Raw genomic sequence first — 15,936 nt, 5'->3', positions numbered from 1 at the left:
AAACCAGGGCTACCGGTATCTAATATAACAGATATTGACTGGCAGGGGGTATATAACACTCTTCAGCAGTCCAAAGAATGGTATATCATACCCCCTGCCAGTCAATATCTGTATAATATTAAACAGTTGGAAGCGAGGCTCCTTACAAGCTTTCATTATGAATTTCATTGTAATGTGTTCATTCAAAATACCAGCTGTCAGTGGCCTTGCAGGGAGGTCTAATTCCCCCTGGCCAAATTAGTACAGATGGGCTTTAAGGTTGGATTTTCTTTCAAACATGCCACATGATTTTGGGCCGAGATTTCAAAATCGTACTTACGAGTTCTCTGTGTGATCTCATCGTTGAGGTCGTTGTCACCATTCTGTATTCTAATTGTATAGAGCTCCCCAGCAGTCAGTGAATCCAGAGTGTACTCAGCATACACGATTTCTGGTGATACAGACAGAGTTCTCTGTGTCTGTTGTGTTTCATGTGTAGGTTTGTAGCTGATGAAGAAAGCCAAGGAATTCAAATCAGTTGTCAGCCATACCAGGTTGATGGTAGTAGTCGTCGTTTCACGAACGTCCACGGTTCCTGCGGGGAGTTCATCTGGTTTGAAATAAATAGGAGGGAATGAATTACAAATTGCTATAGAGACTAAACAATGACATTCATAATTAGTGCTTTAGCATTACGTACATCTACAATACAGCTTTAGCAATAATAACAATAACAAAAAGAAATGAGAAAATTGAATAATGATAACATTTAAAACACAATAATAAAAACAGAAACAAAAACCACAGTTGCATTTGAATCATACATGTAACTGTTTACTAATCCTGTTTTTGAACACACAAAGAAACAAATGGTTTAGTTCTAAATATTACCTGTGACGACGTCGACAAGCTGTACTTGATTGCTCATTTGGAGGGGAAAGCCATCTGCAGCATTGAGGAGAGAACTGATCTCATACATGTAGGTTGTATTAGGATTCAGACCTGTGTCTTCAAATGACAGTGGGGCAGTGGCAAGCAACGTTGCAAGCAACACCCGGTTGCAACACGATGGATTACCAAGGACCCTTGATGTTCCATCACCCTAGACAACATAATGACAAAAACACAAAATTATTGAAAAAGTCACAGGTACATATACAGTCAAACCTGTCTATAGCGACTGCCCAAGGGAAACACAAAGAGTGGCCTTTGAAGACAGGTGGTCTTTGTACACAGGTTCTTTTAGTACATGATTCAATGAGAAACCATTTCAAGGGAAACAACAAATGTGGCCTTTGTAGACAGGTGGTCTTTGTAGACAGGTGGTCACTAAAGCAGGTTTGACTGTAGCTTCAATTTTGTTAAATTCTCACCTCAAAGACAGACTATATGAGATGCATGTCAATTTGCTTAAACCAGACTTTGTATATTCCTAATACTCTTTACTTGTAATACTCTAAGGGGACTGTCTAGAAGAGAACATCTTGGTCTTTTATTGCACTCTTGATTCCATAATCACCATCACACATATTAAATTGTACAGGAACGGATTTGTATGACTGGTTACTTCTTATAGGACCAATAACAATTCTGATTCAAGCAATTGTTATCCAATTCTCTGACTCTTCTTGGCTAGCAGTGAATACATACATAAATACATACAACTGCTTTTAATGTTGCACAAAATTCTGTGAAATATTTCTCATCGCAATTTAAAAATAATGCTAATGACAAACAACCAAGACCCCAAAAAGGGAGAGAAATGTACATATTCAGTTAATATTGAAGAGGTGTGTCTTAAAATTCTTTATAGAAGAGTCAGTCAAAGCTGAAATGCCAACAAAAGAAGGAAGTGGGTTCCATATTCAAATAATAACAGTGAAGTAATACTGAAGCTTTTCCTCTTAGACAAAAAAGACAGAAAAGATTAGACAAACAGCATTTCATCCGAAAGTTAACTATCTCAAGCTTTAGACTCAACCCTTCAGAATGTCTTTATTCACCGCTATTCTTTAATGTTGTACCAATTATCTCTTCACTTTTCAATGACTGGAGAAAAGGAAATTAATTTGCTATTTTTCTCCTAATGGACAGGATCTTATGGCTAGGTACCATGGTAGGCAGACACTAAGGAAGTTACTACAGTAATGATATTAAATATATGAATAGTGGAGTCTTGTATAGTACTCATATTTGGCACATTTTCACTCCTGGGGTTCCATCATTATTACCCCAGCATTAGCATGGCTGCCTTTATAGCACTCAAGCATTTTAAGGATTTTAAGGATTCGAACCCTCAACCTTCGCATCTTCAGTCAAGTGCCTTAAACCACTCAACCACGACACTCCCACACGACAACCATGTTAGTAATAAACCTCATTACCTGACGATAAATCTGATAAGAGTTAATGGCTTCTGCAGGAACACCAGCACTGAAGCTGAATTCTACTGCAAATCTTCCACCCTCAAGCGAAGTCACTTCACCAGGATTAGGCGGATCTATGTCGTAGAGAGAATCAGATTTTCGCACTTAGCATTTCCAGTTCAATGATTTGACTTGATATAATTTGAGCATTTATCACAAATTAATGTTGCATAGAAACAAATAATTCATACATGAACAGTATATACAGACATATTTTGGTGACAACACAGTAGGTTTTGCTATTAATTGGAGGACTTACAATAGATCTGGTTCCATTTCACAAATACTCTTGTTATGTGGTGAATTATTAAAGTAACAGCAATAATAATTATGATAATGATACTAATCATAATAACAAATAGTTATAATAATAGTAATGATAATGATAATAATAATATCAACAATAATAATAATAATAATAATACAAAATAATTAATTATACTAATAGTATAAGACAGCGCTTACTTGTCCTGACAGAGTCACTGTAAGCCTGATCCGACCTGTAAACCTCAAGATCATAAACAGAGCTAGGTGACAAGCCAGTCAGGGTAAAGGTCAGGGGTTCATTGTCTTGAATGGTCAGATCGGCTCGCCCAGGTACAGCGACACCGTACGGACCGGCTGCGCCACTGATGGGGGCAAACCATGCTTTAATTGACGAGTCTGTCGTTTCAGCAGCAAGGATGGTGTTTGATGCCAGTGGATCTATCGGGGAGGTAGAGAAATCAATATACTCAGGTGAATGGAAGAATCTTTAAATGGAAAAATCCAATCCAAATAGACAACTACTCTAAAAGAAAGCAGAGAAATCAAAGAAGAAAACTGATCTTGAAAGTTTCAATTAAATAAGACTAAATATTGAAAAGTTACGAAATGTCGAAAATTGTAATCGCTATACGTAAGGGCACTTCAAATTGGCTGAAGCGGCAATGTCAATGTGATATATTGCTGGAATACTTTCCCATCTGTTCCAATATATAAAATGACTAAAAATTAAATTTAAAAAAAATCATGGCTCAGGAGGGATTATTCTTTTTTTAAAGGACTAATAATAATATGGTACCTATAATATATATTTTGAGTAGTGCCCCAAGAGAGAAGGAACTAACAAGTAAAAAGAAATACTGATATTTTTGGACACAGCAAATGGGAGAGTTATCCACGTCCTACGTCACAATCTACTGACCAAACTACCTATTTGAGGTTTGCATAGATAATAGTGATCTCATATTTCAAACATTCATAACTTCCTTCCTGTTGGTCCGATTCATTTCAAACTATTACCATTCTGTTTCAGTTATTTTTCTGCTTTCATACAAATCAGCTTATTACAAGGGTTGGATTGCCCTTTAAATGTTTTTGTAATAAAGATAATGAACAGTTTATGTATAGCCCATATTACATTATGATATAATGTCCCTATGCTCTTCCAAATAACTGTGGATGTTATTACCCTAGCTTTAGCTCTGTCAGCTGAAATCAGTGCCCAGTTCACTCAGCCAGGTACCCATTTAACACCTCGGGGGAGAGTGGCAAATGAGGATTAAGGTCTTCTCAAAACATGTAAGTGCTACGCTGGGATTAAAACCTTGAGCCCCTGGATTGAGATTTAAGTGAATGAAGCGCTATACCATGTAGGAGTTAGGGGAAGGGGGGGGACCATGCATCCCTCCTAAAAGATATCTGACAGGAAAAATAAAAATATTGCCACCTGCATTTTCATACACTGGTACTAAGTAGATTTATAGGGAATCATTTTATAAGTCAATAGTTGTTAGACTGCCCTTTCAATAATACAAACCACGGCCATGAAAACAAAATATGAGCATGAAATAAAAGCTGATTGATGCTCATTATTCAATATTGATTAGATGATAATACTTGAATGAAAAGTGCAAAGAAAATAGATACATGAAAGTGCATATTTCTGAAATTAATTCTAACAACAACAACAAATATCAAATGAGAATCCTTACATACCTGTTGCCCCATTTGTAGTGACCTCTAAACTCTGTTCATCCCCACTAACTGTTACCATGCTGAAGCTATATGCTGTATCAGGCTCCAGACTGGTCAGCTCGTAGGTAGTTAGACCAGGATTGACCGTCACTTCAACATTGTCGTCACGTAGCATGTAGGAGATTGTAAAGTTATCTAGTTCAGTGTTTCCGAGAGTCCAACTGAATGTCACCGACAGCGGAGTCCTGCTAAGGACTACCAGGTCGGTCGGGGGCAGCGGTACTGCAAGAAAAAACATACAAAAAAATCATTTATTTTTATTTTTTCCATGGGAAAGAAACATAGCCTGCCACAGTGTTTTAAAAGTGTATTGTATATGTCTGTATATGAGTGAAGGAAGCTGATTGCAGCATTCCTTGTTCGTCAATAACGGGGAAAAGCTTGGAAAAGATTAAAATAAATTTCCATTGTGATATAAAGTTGCTTTGGAGTAAAAGTTGATTAGAGTGATCATTGGCCATACGTAAAGTTGCATGCAGTTCATGTGCCTTTGAAATGTATTCATCAATGTAGATATACAATTGATATATACAACATTTTTTTAGTACCGGTAAAACTTACAAGTAGTTTGTAGTGCATGTATGCATTGCCTGAAAATAATATGCATTTAATTTGAACAAACTGTATGAAATTAAATCAACTCAAAGACTACAATTTTTTTTAAAATGATCTTGAAATGTTCTTGAGCCTTTCATCTTCTAGTGGCTCCATCAGGTCTGCAAAATCTATTAAGAATATATTGAGTGGACATATTAAATAGATTTGCCCTGAATTGTGTTTCTTGAGAATGAAACATATTAAAGCTTACATCTAAAAGTATTTAACAAAGGCCCTTATTCAACCATCTTTCATTCTTAAGTTACAAAAAAAATATTTAAAAAATATAGAATTTACAAAGGGTATGAATAATTTTGTTATTAACTGTTCATTGGAAACTTTTTACAAAAAAATATAGAGAAATGGCAGTTGACTAACAGCCTTTTCACACACAGCTAAAATTCATCGTTTCTAGAGATGATTAGTATAAACGTGTTTATCTCAACTGTTTTAAACATGTTTATAGAAAATTTTCCCTGTGTGAACATCGTTTATACGATGTTGGGATAGATACGAAGTCGCGATTCATACGCCCCTAAAAGCAGGCTGCAGATACGAAGTTCGTATCTAGAGAGCTTGACATTTTGTGTGTGAAAGGTAATTCTTGTTTAAACGTGTTTCAGACGTGTTTAAACTGGATGGAGCGTGCACTATGATTGATATGGCATGACCTTCAATGCGCAATGGCACTACTGCGCATTTTACGAGCAGAAGTTAATCACGAAACGATTAACGATTGCACCGAAATTTCTGTGTGTGAAAGGCTCGTGATTAGTTTTAACACACGTTTCAAACATGTTTATACTAATCATGTTTATAGAATTTTAGCTGTGTTTGAAAAGGCTGCTAGTAGCATGTGCCAGTGAACCTCTCCTCAAGATTTTTCAACATCCTAGATATTGCTATTCTTTGAATACAAAGTTGATAACTACTCATAATTTGCATCACTACCAGATTTGGAATAATAGGTATCATTATGAGTGGCAGCATCCAGAAGAAAAGTGTGAAACAACCACCACAAATGCCATGGAATACCATGATTTAAGAAGCTTAGCTTCTAAAGTGGTCCTAAACCATTCAGTTTATGATGTAATCAAGTTAAAGTATGTTGATTAATGTATTGGTACCAGTCATTTTTTTATGAAACAGATTATATCTTGTTTTGTGTGGTTTTGAATAAAATGAACTGAAACTGAACTGAAAAAATACCTATATAAATATGTGTAAAAACAAATTAAAAAAAAAAAAAAAAGTTCTATACAAAATCATTACCAGTTCTCTGGGAAGTAGTGTCGTCCTGAGGAGCAGATGAGACGACATCAAGACGAATGTTGTACAAGGTACCAGGCGTGAGGCTTGTCAGTCTACCTCGTCTGGTTCCAGTTAGTTCAAAGTTAGAATTTGTGGTTAGCGGCGAGTAGGTCACGTCGTCGCGGACGAATCCTGCCTCGTCGCTGCTATCTCCCCACACAAAGTCAATGGTGGTAATAGTGTATGCGATGACAAGGATTTGACCGGGGAGGGGTGTCACTACAATGAATAATAGTCATAATATTAATAACAATAAGAATACATGAGATATATATAGCGCAATTATCCATTTTAATTAAATGTTCAAGGCGCTTCAAAATATTAGGGAATACATTACATCATGACAAAGAATCGTGTAAATTTACATAAGAAAGAAAATGCAAAAATGAAAGAATGAATGAATGTCTGTCTTCAAAAACGCGAAATTAAACAAAGAGGGTTTAAGGTTGCTCTTAAAAGACGTTGAAGATTCAGAGTTCTTCAGCTCCTGTGGAAGTGAATTCCAAAGGGCTGGTCTGGCATGAGCAAAAGCTTGTACCCCCCAAGATTTTTTTGAAAGCGGTATGTGTAGAAGACCAGAGTTGGAGGATCTTAGGGTACGTGTGGGTTGGTAGAGGTGAACTAAAGATTAGTAGTAATAGTAGTGGCTCTGTGGTACAGCAGTGGTGTCACAAACTGGGAAGTCCTTCAATTGGCAGCACATCAAGAGGTTCGAATATCATTTTTTTATTTTGATTGAAATTTGCAATTTTTCAACTTATTAACAAAGTTTGTACCCACATATTGTTTTCAGAGACATCACATTTCATTACAATAATGTAAAATATTCTTGTTGCCAATTGAAAGCACAATATCGTTGCCTGGGTGGCAGAAGGGCGTTAGCTCAAATATCAGGTAAAAAATGAAGCTCTAAGCAGAAGGGCGCTAGCACTAAATCGCCTCAAACTTTTAAAAAAATTGTGGCCGTGTTCTACTATGACATTTCTATTAGCCTTTTAAGTTTTGAGCCAATTTTTTGGACGGAAAGCAGTTTAAATATAAAACAAATCTTTAAATGCGAATAATTTGAAAAGTACTTTTTGAGTAACTTGCACGCAAACGCCCTTCTGCCAGCCGGGCGACGATATATGAGCAGCAAACAGTCACAAAAAACGTGAAAGGGTTAATGTGCTTACCTGTACTAGCAGTGAGGGTGACAGTGTCACTTCTGACGTTGTCCACACCTACACCAGCTAAAGAGGTGACATGGACATCGTATTCTGTGCTGACCTCCAGTCCGTCTACCGTAGCTGCGGTGACCTCGCCGTCGACGGTCTGTGACCCCGCTGGATTCCCACCAAGAGTGACTTCCATCACGTACTGATCTACCACTGGGAGAGGGGAGTCGGCTGATGGCTTCAATGGACGATCCCACACAGCGGTCAGCGACGTCTGTGTCGTCCTGGCTATCCAAATGCCCACTTCCTGAGGAGGTCGGGGAACTGGAATGGACAGAAGGAATGTTAATTTCAATGTTGTATTGTCAATTGGGATATTTTTATTGCTTACAACCATCACGAAAGATAATTTACTTTACTTAATCCAAATCTAAAAGATAACTGATATGTAATGAGAATATACATGTTATAGACACATTACAATGTATATATATATTATATTATATATAGAGAGAGAGTCCAGTATCTACATTTAATTTGTGTGCTACTAGAATTTAAAATACCAACCTGAAACTTTTTTACCAGGCATTCTATGGGTAAATGGTTAAGGCATATGAAAACTAGATGGAATTTTGACTGCGCGCAGTCGAAAATGATGCCTCCGCCATAGAGCAATTTAAACAAGTTTGGAGTTTAAATCTCCAGTGGTTCTTGAGATATCATGATAACAATCGCAATGTATGGAATTTCATAAGTTGACCTCTGTGACCCTTGACCTTTGACCTACGTGCTCCAAAATCTAATCAGATTGTCTTCCTATGGTGATACACACTATCATTAAGTTTGAAGTTTAAATCTCCAGTGGTTCTTGAGATATTATGATATGGTGATACATACTATCATTAAGTTTGAAGTGAAAATTCTCCAGTGGTTCTTGAGATATCGCGATAACGATCTCAATGTATGGAATTTCATAAGTTGACCTCTGTGACCCTTGACCTTTGACCTACGTGCTCCAAAATCTAATCAGATTGTCTTCCTATGGTGATACACACTATCATTAAGTTTGAAGTTTAAATCTCCAGTGGTTCTTGAGATATTATGATAACAATCTCAATGTATGGAATTTCATAAGTTGACCTCTGTGACCCTTGACCTTTGACCTACGTGCTCCAAAATCTAATCAGATCGTCTTCCTATGGTGATACATACTATCCTTAAGTTTGAAGTTTTTACATCTCCAGTGGTTCTTGAGATATCATGATAACAATCTCAATGTATGGAATTTCATAAGTTGACCTCTATGACCCTTGACCTTTGACCTACGTGCTCCAAAATGTAATCAGATTGTTTTCCTATAGTGATACACACTATCACTAAGTTTGAAGTTTAAATCTCCAGTGGTTCTTGAGATATCATGATAACAATCTCAATGTATGGAATTTCATAAGTTGACCTCTGTGACCCTTGACCTTTGACATACGTGCTCCAAAATCTAATCAGATCGTCTTCCTATGGTGATACATACTATCCTTAAGTTTGAAGTTTAAATCTCAAATGGTTCTTGAGATATCGCGCTAACAAACTCAATACAAGGAATTTCATAAGTTGACCTCTGTGACCTGTGACCTTTGACCTACGTACTCCAAAATCTAATCAGATCGTCTTCCTATGGTGATAAATACTATTCCTGAGTCTTAAGTTTAAATCTTAAATGGTTCTTGAGATATTGTGATAACGGTCAAACGGGACGGACGGACGGACGGACGGACGTACGGACGGACGGACGTACGGACGGACGGACGTACGGACGGACAACCCGAAAACATGATGCCTCCGGCACCACCTTCGGTGGCGGAGGCATAAAAATGATTGAAAGCAGAAAAACCATGCACTTATGAGTTTGATCCTTTCTTAAACAAGATGCTGTATGTGTATGCCAGCATCCCTTTTCAGTTTTCAGAGAGAAAAGGTAAAAAATTGACAACATACTTGTTGTTATCTGCCTAACTGGGCCTGGAACTTCATTCCTTCTGATAGTGATGCTATAGGTCTGGCCCGGTGTGAGGTTATCTATGTCCACAATCCTGTCGTTTTCCGGGACCAGTAAGTCACCAATACCATCATTGGGGGCTGGAGTGATTGTCACGACGTGACGGAAGGTCGAAGATGGAGCAGTGATGGGTTCAAAAAGAATCTCTATTGAATAACTGGTGCGATTTATCAAAAACACCTCTCCTTCAAGGGCATCCGCTGTATAGAAAAAGAATTCAAGATTCAAGTTTTAGTAGCCATGTACACATTTCAAGACTTAGCATTTCAACATTTTCTATAAAGTATCTTTTGATTCAGAGGCCTAAAAATATAACAGAGGCATGAGAAGAAACGGCAGAAATGTCTTCACACATTGTGTCCATTTTTTGCATGATAACATTGCCTTTGCCAACAAGGATTTTCAAAGACAAATAATCCTTATATTAGCAGCAAAAGAGGTGAAATCATTGTTTTTCTAAGAATATTGGCTACTTCGCTCATAACCAGCGCTCAAAATACACGAGGGCAATGGGCGCTTCGCCCCCGTGAGCTACACATTCGCCCCCGTCAGAGTGCTCACAGGGGCGATTGCAAAAAATTGCCCCCGTGGAATATATGGTAAAAAACAAAAATGAAATCAAAATTATCATTTCTGTTATAATTTTCACACAATATTGAGTTTGAACTTTCAAAGCTTAAACCAATAAAATGGAACTATGGAAGTTCTATTTTAATGGCGTGCAGGATTTCTCGCTCGAATTTTTCGGTGTCTAGAGGCTGCCATATTGTAAAGAAATAAACACCTTTTTCGCCGCGAGATTGCAAGATCCCATCTCCTCACCTCTGTGGGTATTACGGATACAATCAACGGAAGCTTGCACGCTGCCGCCCCATATGTACTGGAGCTAGAGGCGATCGCGCAAGGACTGAAACGTGGAGAAGTTTTTTGTTGTGAAAATTGTGAATCCTTTGAAAAGACCAGCAAATAATGAACCTCGACCAGTAAATCAACCGAAAGCTAAAATTAGTAAAAGGAAACCTGTTGGCAAGGAGGTGAATGTATATGGGCTTGGACCAGAAATTTTGTACAAAGGGAAGAGATCTGACCAATCGCTGCATGTTATAACTTGTAAAGTTGTAAGAGGGAAATAATGCCGACTATAATGATAATGATGAAATAGCAAATAATTTAGGAGTTTCAATGGTACCACCAATTTAATGGAAAATTGTATTAAAATAGAGCCCCCGTCAGTACTAAAAGAGCCCCCGTGAGCCTTCTCACGGGGGCGCTTTTTATTTTGGAAGAGCCCCGGTGGACAAAAAAATTAATTTGAGCCCTGCTCATAACCATGCATATTATTTTCTGAGACATAATAGTTTAGGATAAGGGTATTAAAGGTATAGTGTTGGGTCCAGGGTTGAAGTTTAGAATTTGGTTGGTATTGAAAATTCATGCAGAACAAATTTCGCATGCAGGAGCAAGCAGTCTTTACAACCGTACACATACCTGTTGTTGTGCTCTCAATCTAATACTTAAATACTGTTTCGGACAGGGGGGAGAAGGGTGTGGGAGGGGGACGATTGTTTTAAAAAGATTGCATTTTTCATTTTGTTGTTATTTAATTGCAAAACTTTCGTAGTTATTCTAGCTTCTCTCCCTGAAGGTATTGCATCTCTGAAATATAACTTAAAGGAAACCTCAACCCAAGAAATGACTTTACTTATCCTGAGAGATATATTATATCCTTGCCCATTAATCTACAAGATTCCCCACCAAAGTGTGTGAGGAGGCAAAAAGCAAGAATAATGTACAGCTTCTCAGCACGACATGGGTATCGCCTTTTCCTTGATAACGTGACGTACTATGTGAAGTCGTGTATCAAGTAAATGTATTCAAATTTATGGATGCCTCCTAATACTAGTTGTGTGTGGTGATGGAGCATTTCATTCACCTGCTATTGTCCTTTGTACTATGATTGCCAGAACGCAAATTGGATAAATAAGTGTGTGCTCTTGTAGAGGGAAGGTTGCTCATATATGAAATAAATTTGTTAACTGCTATATTTTAGTATTCTAAAATTAATTAGTTACAATTGTTCATATATTTTTAACCAGATATAATTTGCTATCTCCTCATTAAAAAGTAAAGCTTGGTGCATGATACATATGTACAACTTCAACTGGTATGTCACATTTTCAAGAAAATGGCTCCGCCCATGTCAGCTAAAAGGCATCGCATCATGCCAAGAATATCTTCATTTATATATCTCTTGTAAATTTTCGTCAGGAATATTGTCCATCAAAGGGCAGGAATACACCTCATTTTCAGCACACCTACACTTATTATTTGGAGTGAGGTTTCCTTGTTTGTGTGAATGTTTTGTATTTTGTTAAAGGTACTAAATAAGTTTTGGTATGGGGTCATGAATTTGGTTCAAATGTACATATTAGAAGCATAATGAGATTTTACAATATTCAATGATCTTTGTCACGGTTGAAATCAAGTCTAAAGTGATGAAGTTGTAAATAATAAACTCTTTGTGTTGTATAGCGCCCTCTCAAGACTGATATTACTTTTAATACCTTTAAAACAATGTTTCTTGAATACAATCGACCAATTTGCTATTTGCATATTCTGAGATTTTCATGATCGCAGCCACCATGGAATGGCCTTAGGTGCTATTTGAAATATTTGAAATTTACCTGGAGCACCGGTAAGTTTGTTATTATTCAATTTCTCGAAAGCAGATGTGTTTTAGGGGCTAAATTTTCTAGTGCTTATAATACATCCTCAGGGGCATCCAAATATATCAAAATTTTAAAGAATTACTATTCATCCAATTTTCAAAATTTCCAAAAAACTTTGCATTACCCGGTACCTTTCATATCAAGATAACTTCAATCTTGTAACCTTAGCTTTATTATATATTTATAGTTGCATTTAAATTGTAAGCAAATAATGAACATGAAATGAAAATGAAAACATACCTGTTGTAAAAGTATTGGACTGGGCAGTGCTCTCGGTCTGATCCTGACTGATACCGGCCACCGCTCTGACCGTCACCAAGTATGTTGTTTGAGGGAAGAGTCTGTTCAACGTCACAGATCGTAGATCAGTGGTCTGCTCTGTCTTCTCAGGGCAGTCGGCCATGTTAAGAGGGGAAACGGTTATGCGGTAGAAATCTGCATTTCCAGTCTCCAGCGGCCATTCGATGAACAGCTCTGTTGATGTCGTCTCTGTCAGTGAGAGTGTCCCTGGTTGTCTGGGAACTGAAAAGAAATAATAATAATAATAATATAAATAATAATAATAATAATAATGATAATGATAATGATAATAATATAAATAAAAGACAGTATTGGTCAAGCTGAGATATTGATGAAATATTAATAAGTCCTGCCAGGTTACCAATCACCTCACCTGGCTCGAGAGAGGCAAATATACATTAATTTCTTCCCACTGAAATTCGAAACCCAAATTCCATGACTTTCCGTAAACCATTTTTGCCTTTTCCATGTCAAGTTAAGTACCATATTGGAATGGCTTGACAGCATCCAAGACTTATAGTTATAACACGCCTGTTGTCAGTTCAAACTGGAAAGCTGCCTTGGCCACACACAGCTCACACCCACGATCAATTTCTACAACTTTCCATGACTTTGGGAGATTTTTTTCCTAAATTTCCATGACTTTCTAGAATATTTTTTCCCCATGACGTTACAGTTTTTTCCATGACCCTGGGGACCCTGACTACAGAGCTTACAGTCATTACCTCAGTCAATGGATTCAAGAACTATTCCGTGCGTTACAGTTAACATTCCCCACTCCCTGGGGAGCATCTCAGCTAGTTCCCCACTATTTTGGGTCGCACATGCTACTCAAATCGGACCTTCGCATCCTACTGGGTACCCATTTAGCACCTGAAGTGGAGCAATGTAGATAAAATGCCTGGCTCACTGACATAACAGCCGTGCCGGGGCTTGAACCCTGCAACCCACCTGTTCTTCCTATTCCACTTGCAGCAGTGAAGCCACTGATGCCTAGTTGGAAAGAGTAGAGTGTTCCGGGCAGCAAGTTCGTGAGAGTTGCAGTATTCCCGCTTGCTGACACAGACTGTTCAGCATCATCTGAGTCTACGCGTCTGTAACGTATCAGCTGACCACTCAGACCCTCAGCATTCCATACAATGCTCAGTGTGGTTGTAGATCTCCTCTGAACCACTATTGTGTCTTCGGGAACAGGTTCTACGGGGAGAAGCAAAAGATAATAATAATAATAATACTCAGTTTTTATATAGCGCTTATTAGAATCACTTTAAGCGCCTTCAAACTTATTACCCCTGGCTTTAGCTGTGCTGCCATTGCGGCACTCTAGCATTTGCCTGGGTTGAGTGTGGCAAATGTAGATCAATGTCTTGCCAAAGGACATTAGTGCCGCGATGGTCTCAAACCGCGGACCTTGTGATCGACAGTCCGGCGCATAACAACTTGACCACGGCACCTCTACATGATTGTTTGATCCATATTAGTTGAAGGGAGGGACGTAATATTATGTTACAGTCAAACTCTATCAAAGTCAAAGTCTATAAGGGCCACCCAATGGAAACAGGAAAACTGGGCATTGTAGACAAGTTTCCTCTCTGGACAGGTTTCACAACACACATTTCTTTCTAAAGAGAAACAATATAGGTGACCACTATTAAAACACAGGTGACATTGATCATGGATGGCCGCTAAGACAGGTTCAACTGTACTTTTGTATAGAGTAGAGGCATAGAGTGATAAATGATTTATTTAATCATCCATTTATTTTCAGTTTTAATTTAACAGATTCCGATAAAAAACAGAAATGCAAAAGACTAAATGGAAAGTAATCTTCAGGTCACATTAATTTTCATGCACGAACTTGAGTAATACAGTAAAACTTTTATATAAAGACCAATCTAGACAAACATGAAAAATTGTCTCTATAGGAAGGTGTTCTTTATGCACAGGTTCCTTCAGTACAGGTTTAAACGAGAAACAATATTCAAGGGAAACAGGTGGTCACTAAAGCAGGTTTGACTGGAGTTTCTGTTTCAGTGTCCTGTCATGATGAAAAACAGAAATGCAAAAGACTAAATGGAAAGTAATCTTTAGGTCACGTTAATTTTCATTCACGAAATTGAGTTATACAGTGTAACCTGTATATAAAGACCGATCAAGAGAAACATGAACAGTTGTCTCTATAGGCAGGTGTTCTTTATGCACAGGTTCCTTCAGTACAGGTTTAAATGAGAAACCATATTCAAGGGAAACAAAAAATGTGGTCTTTATAGACAGGTGGTCACTAAAGCAGGTTTGACTGTAGTTTCTGTTTCAGTGTCCTATCATACTTACTTGTATTGAACTGTATAAAGCTATCATCATCGCCCTCTTGCTCGGGGAAAACCCCTTCCTCCATCAGTTGAGTTTTGACGATAATCTTATAGTACGAGTCTGGGTTCAGGCCCGTCAAGGTATATTCATTCGGGTCACAAGGCTTTGAGAAGACAGTTTCTGTCTCAACTCCTGATGCATCGACGTAGCTGAGCACATAGCCAGTGACTGTGGTGAGATCATTAGCAGCTCTATCCCACGATACCCTGATAGATGTGGAAGTAATTTCCTGTATGGTGATGTCACCAGGCGATGGTGGATCTGAAAGAAAGTCATTATATGATCCGATGGTAACACTTCCTTTTTCTTTCTTTTTTTGGTGGGGGGGGGGGAGAAGGGTAAATGTTGCATATATATTTCTTTCATTTTAGTGAAATCAATATTCTAAACGAGCAAGAAAAGTAAAATCTCATGAACAAAGAAATTACATAAATGATCACAATTCACAAGTGCACAGATATCTGTGTATTTTACACTTTATGTAAAAGTAGTAGGATGACCATGCAATTTGAAAACCATGGGGGCGTTTCACAAAGATCCCAAGTCGAACGTAACTCTAAGTTGGACTTACATATTATGGAGAGCTATTTGTAGCCTTAAATAAAATATATTAAAAAGCAAAAATTTCAAGTATTTTAGCCTTTTTATAAATTCCACATCAAGAACATGAAATCTCCTTGATAATAGAAAATATGAATTTTTCAAATCAACATTTTATGCCTTTTAAAATAATTTTTACAAAATATTTTCATTAATGCTAACGGCTTTCCATAATTTTTAAGTCCAACTTAGAGACAAGTTTAACTTAGGATCTTTGTGAAACACCCGCTATATATCATGGTTTGTGATATAGTAACTGAATGACTATGCAGTATTTTTCCATATCTCATGTTTTAGTGTGCGCAAACATGTAAAACCATAAATATATGTATGATTACACAAAAGCTAAAACAATATGAGCGTTGCCATTAAAATATGCTTCAGTGAGAACAAAA

General features: G+C 37.6%; 1 protein-coding gene across 1 annotated transcript in view; it reads right to left on the bottom strand.

Moving 5' to 3' along the window:
* The window catches only part of LOC584110, a 156,611-nt gene that overhangs the window by 105,557 nt on the left and 35,118 nt on the right, over positions 1-15,936 (bottom strand). The window contains exons 29-39 of the mRNA XM_030988112.1: positions 14,903-15,202; positions 13,523-13,768; positions 12,512-12,793; positions 9,482-9,742; positions 7,508-7,813; positions 6,294-6,551; positions 4,386-4,646; positions 2,871-3,110; positions 2,364-2,479; positions 871-1,081; positions 320-589 (exon numbers count right to left, since the gene is read on the bottom strand). Of these exons, the coding sequence (XP_030843972.1) occupies positions 320-589; positions 871-1,081; positions 2,364-2,479; positions 2,871-3,110; positions 4,386-4,646; positions 6,294-6,551; positions 7,508-7,813; positions 9,482-9,742; positions 12,512-12,793; positions 13,523-13,768; positions 14,903-15,202 (2,751 nt within the window). The remainder of the gene's footprint in view (positions 1-319; positions 590-870; positions 1,082-2,363; positions 2,480-2,870; positions 3,111-4,385; positions 4,647-6,293; positions 6,552-7,507; positions 7,814-9,481; positions 9,743-12,511; positions 12,794-13,522; positions 13,769-14,902; positions 15,203-15,936) is intronic.

This window comes from Strongylocentrotus purpuratus, unplaced genomic scaffold, assembly GCF_000002235.5.
Source record: "Strongylocentrotus purpuratus isolate Spur 01 unplaced genomic scaffold, Spur_5.0 spur5_scaffold_17, whole genome shotgun sequence".
NCBI lineage: Eukaryota > Metazoa > Echinodermata > Echinoidea > Camarodonta > Strongylocentrotidae > Strongylocentrotus > Strongylocentrotus purpuratus.
Note: the sequence above shows the minus strand (reverse complement) of the source record. Positions and strands in the feature narration are given on the sequence as shown.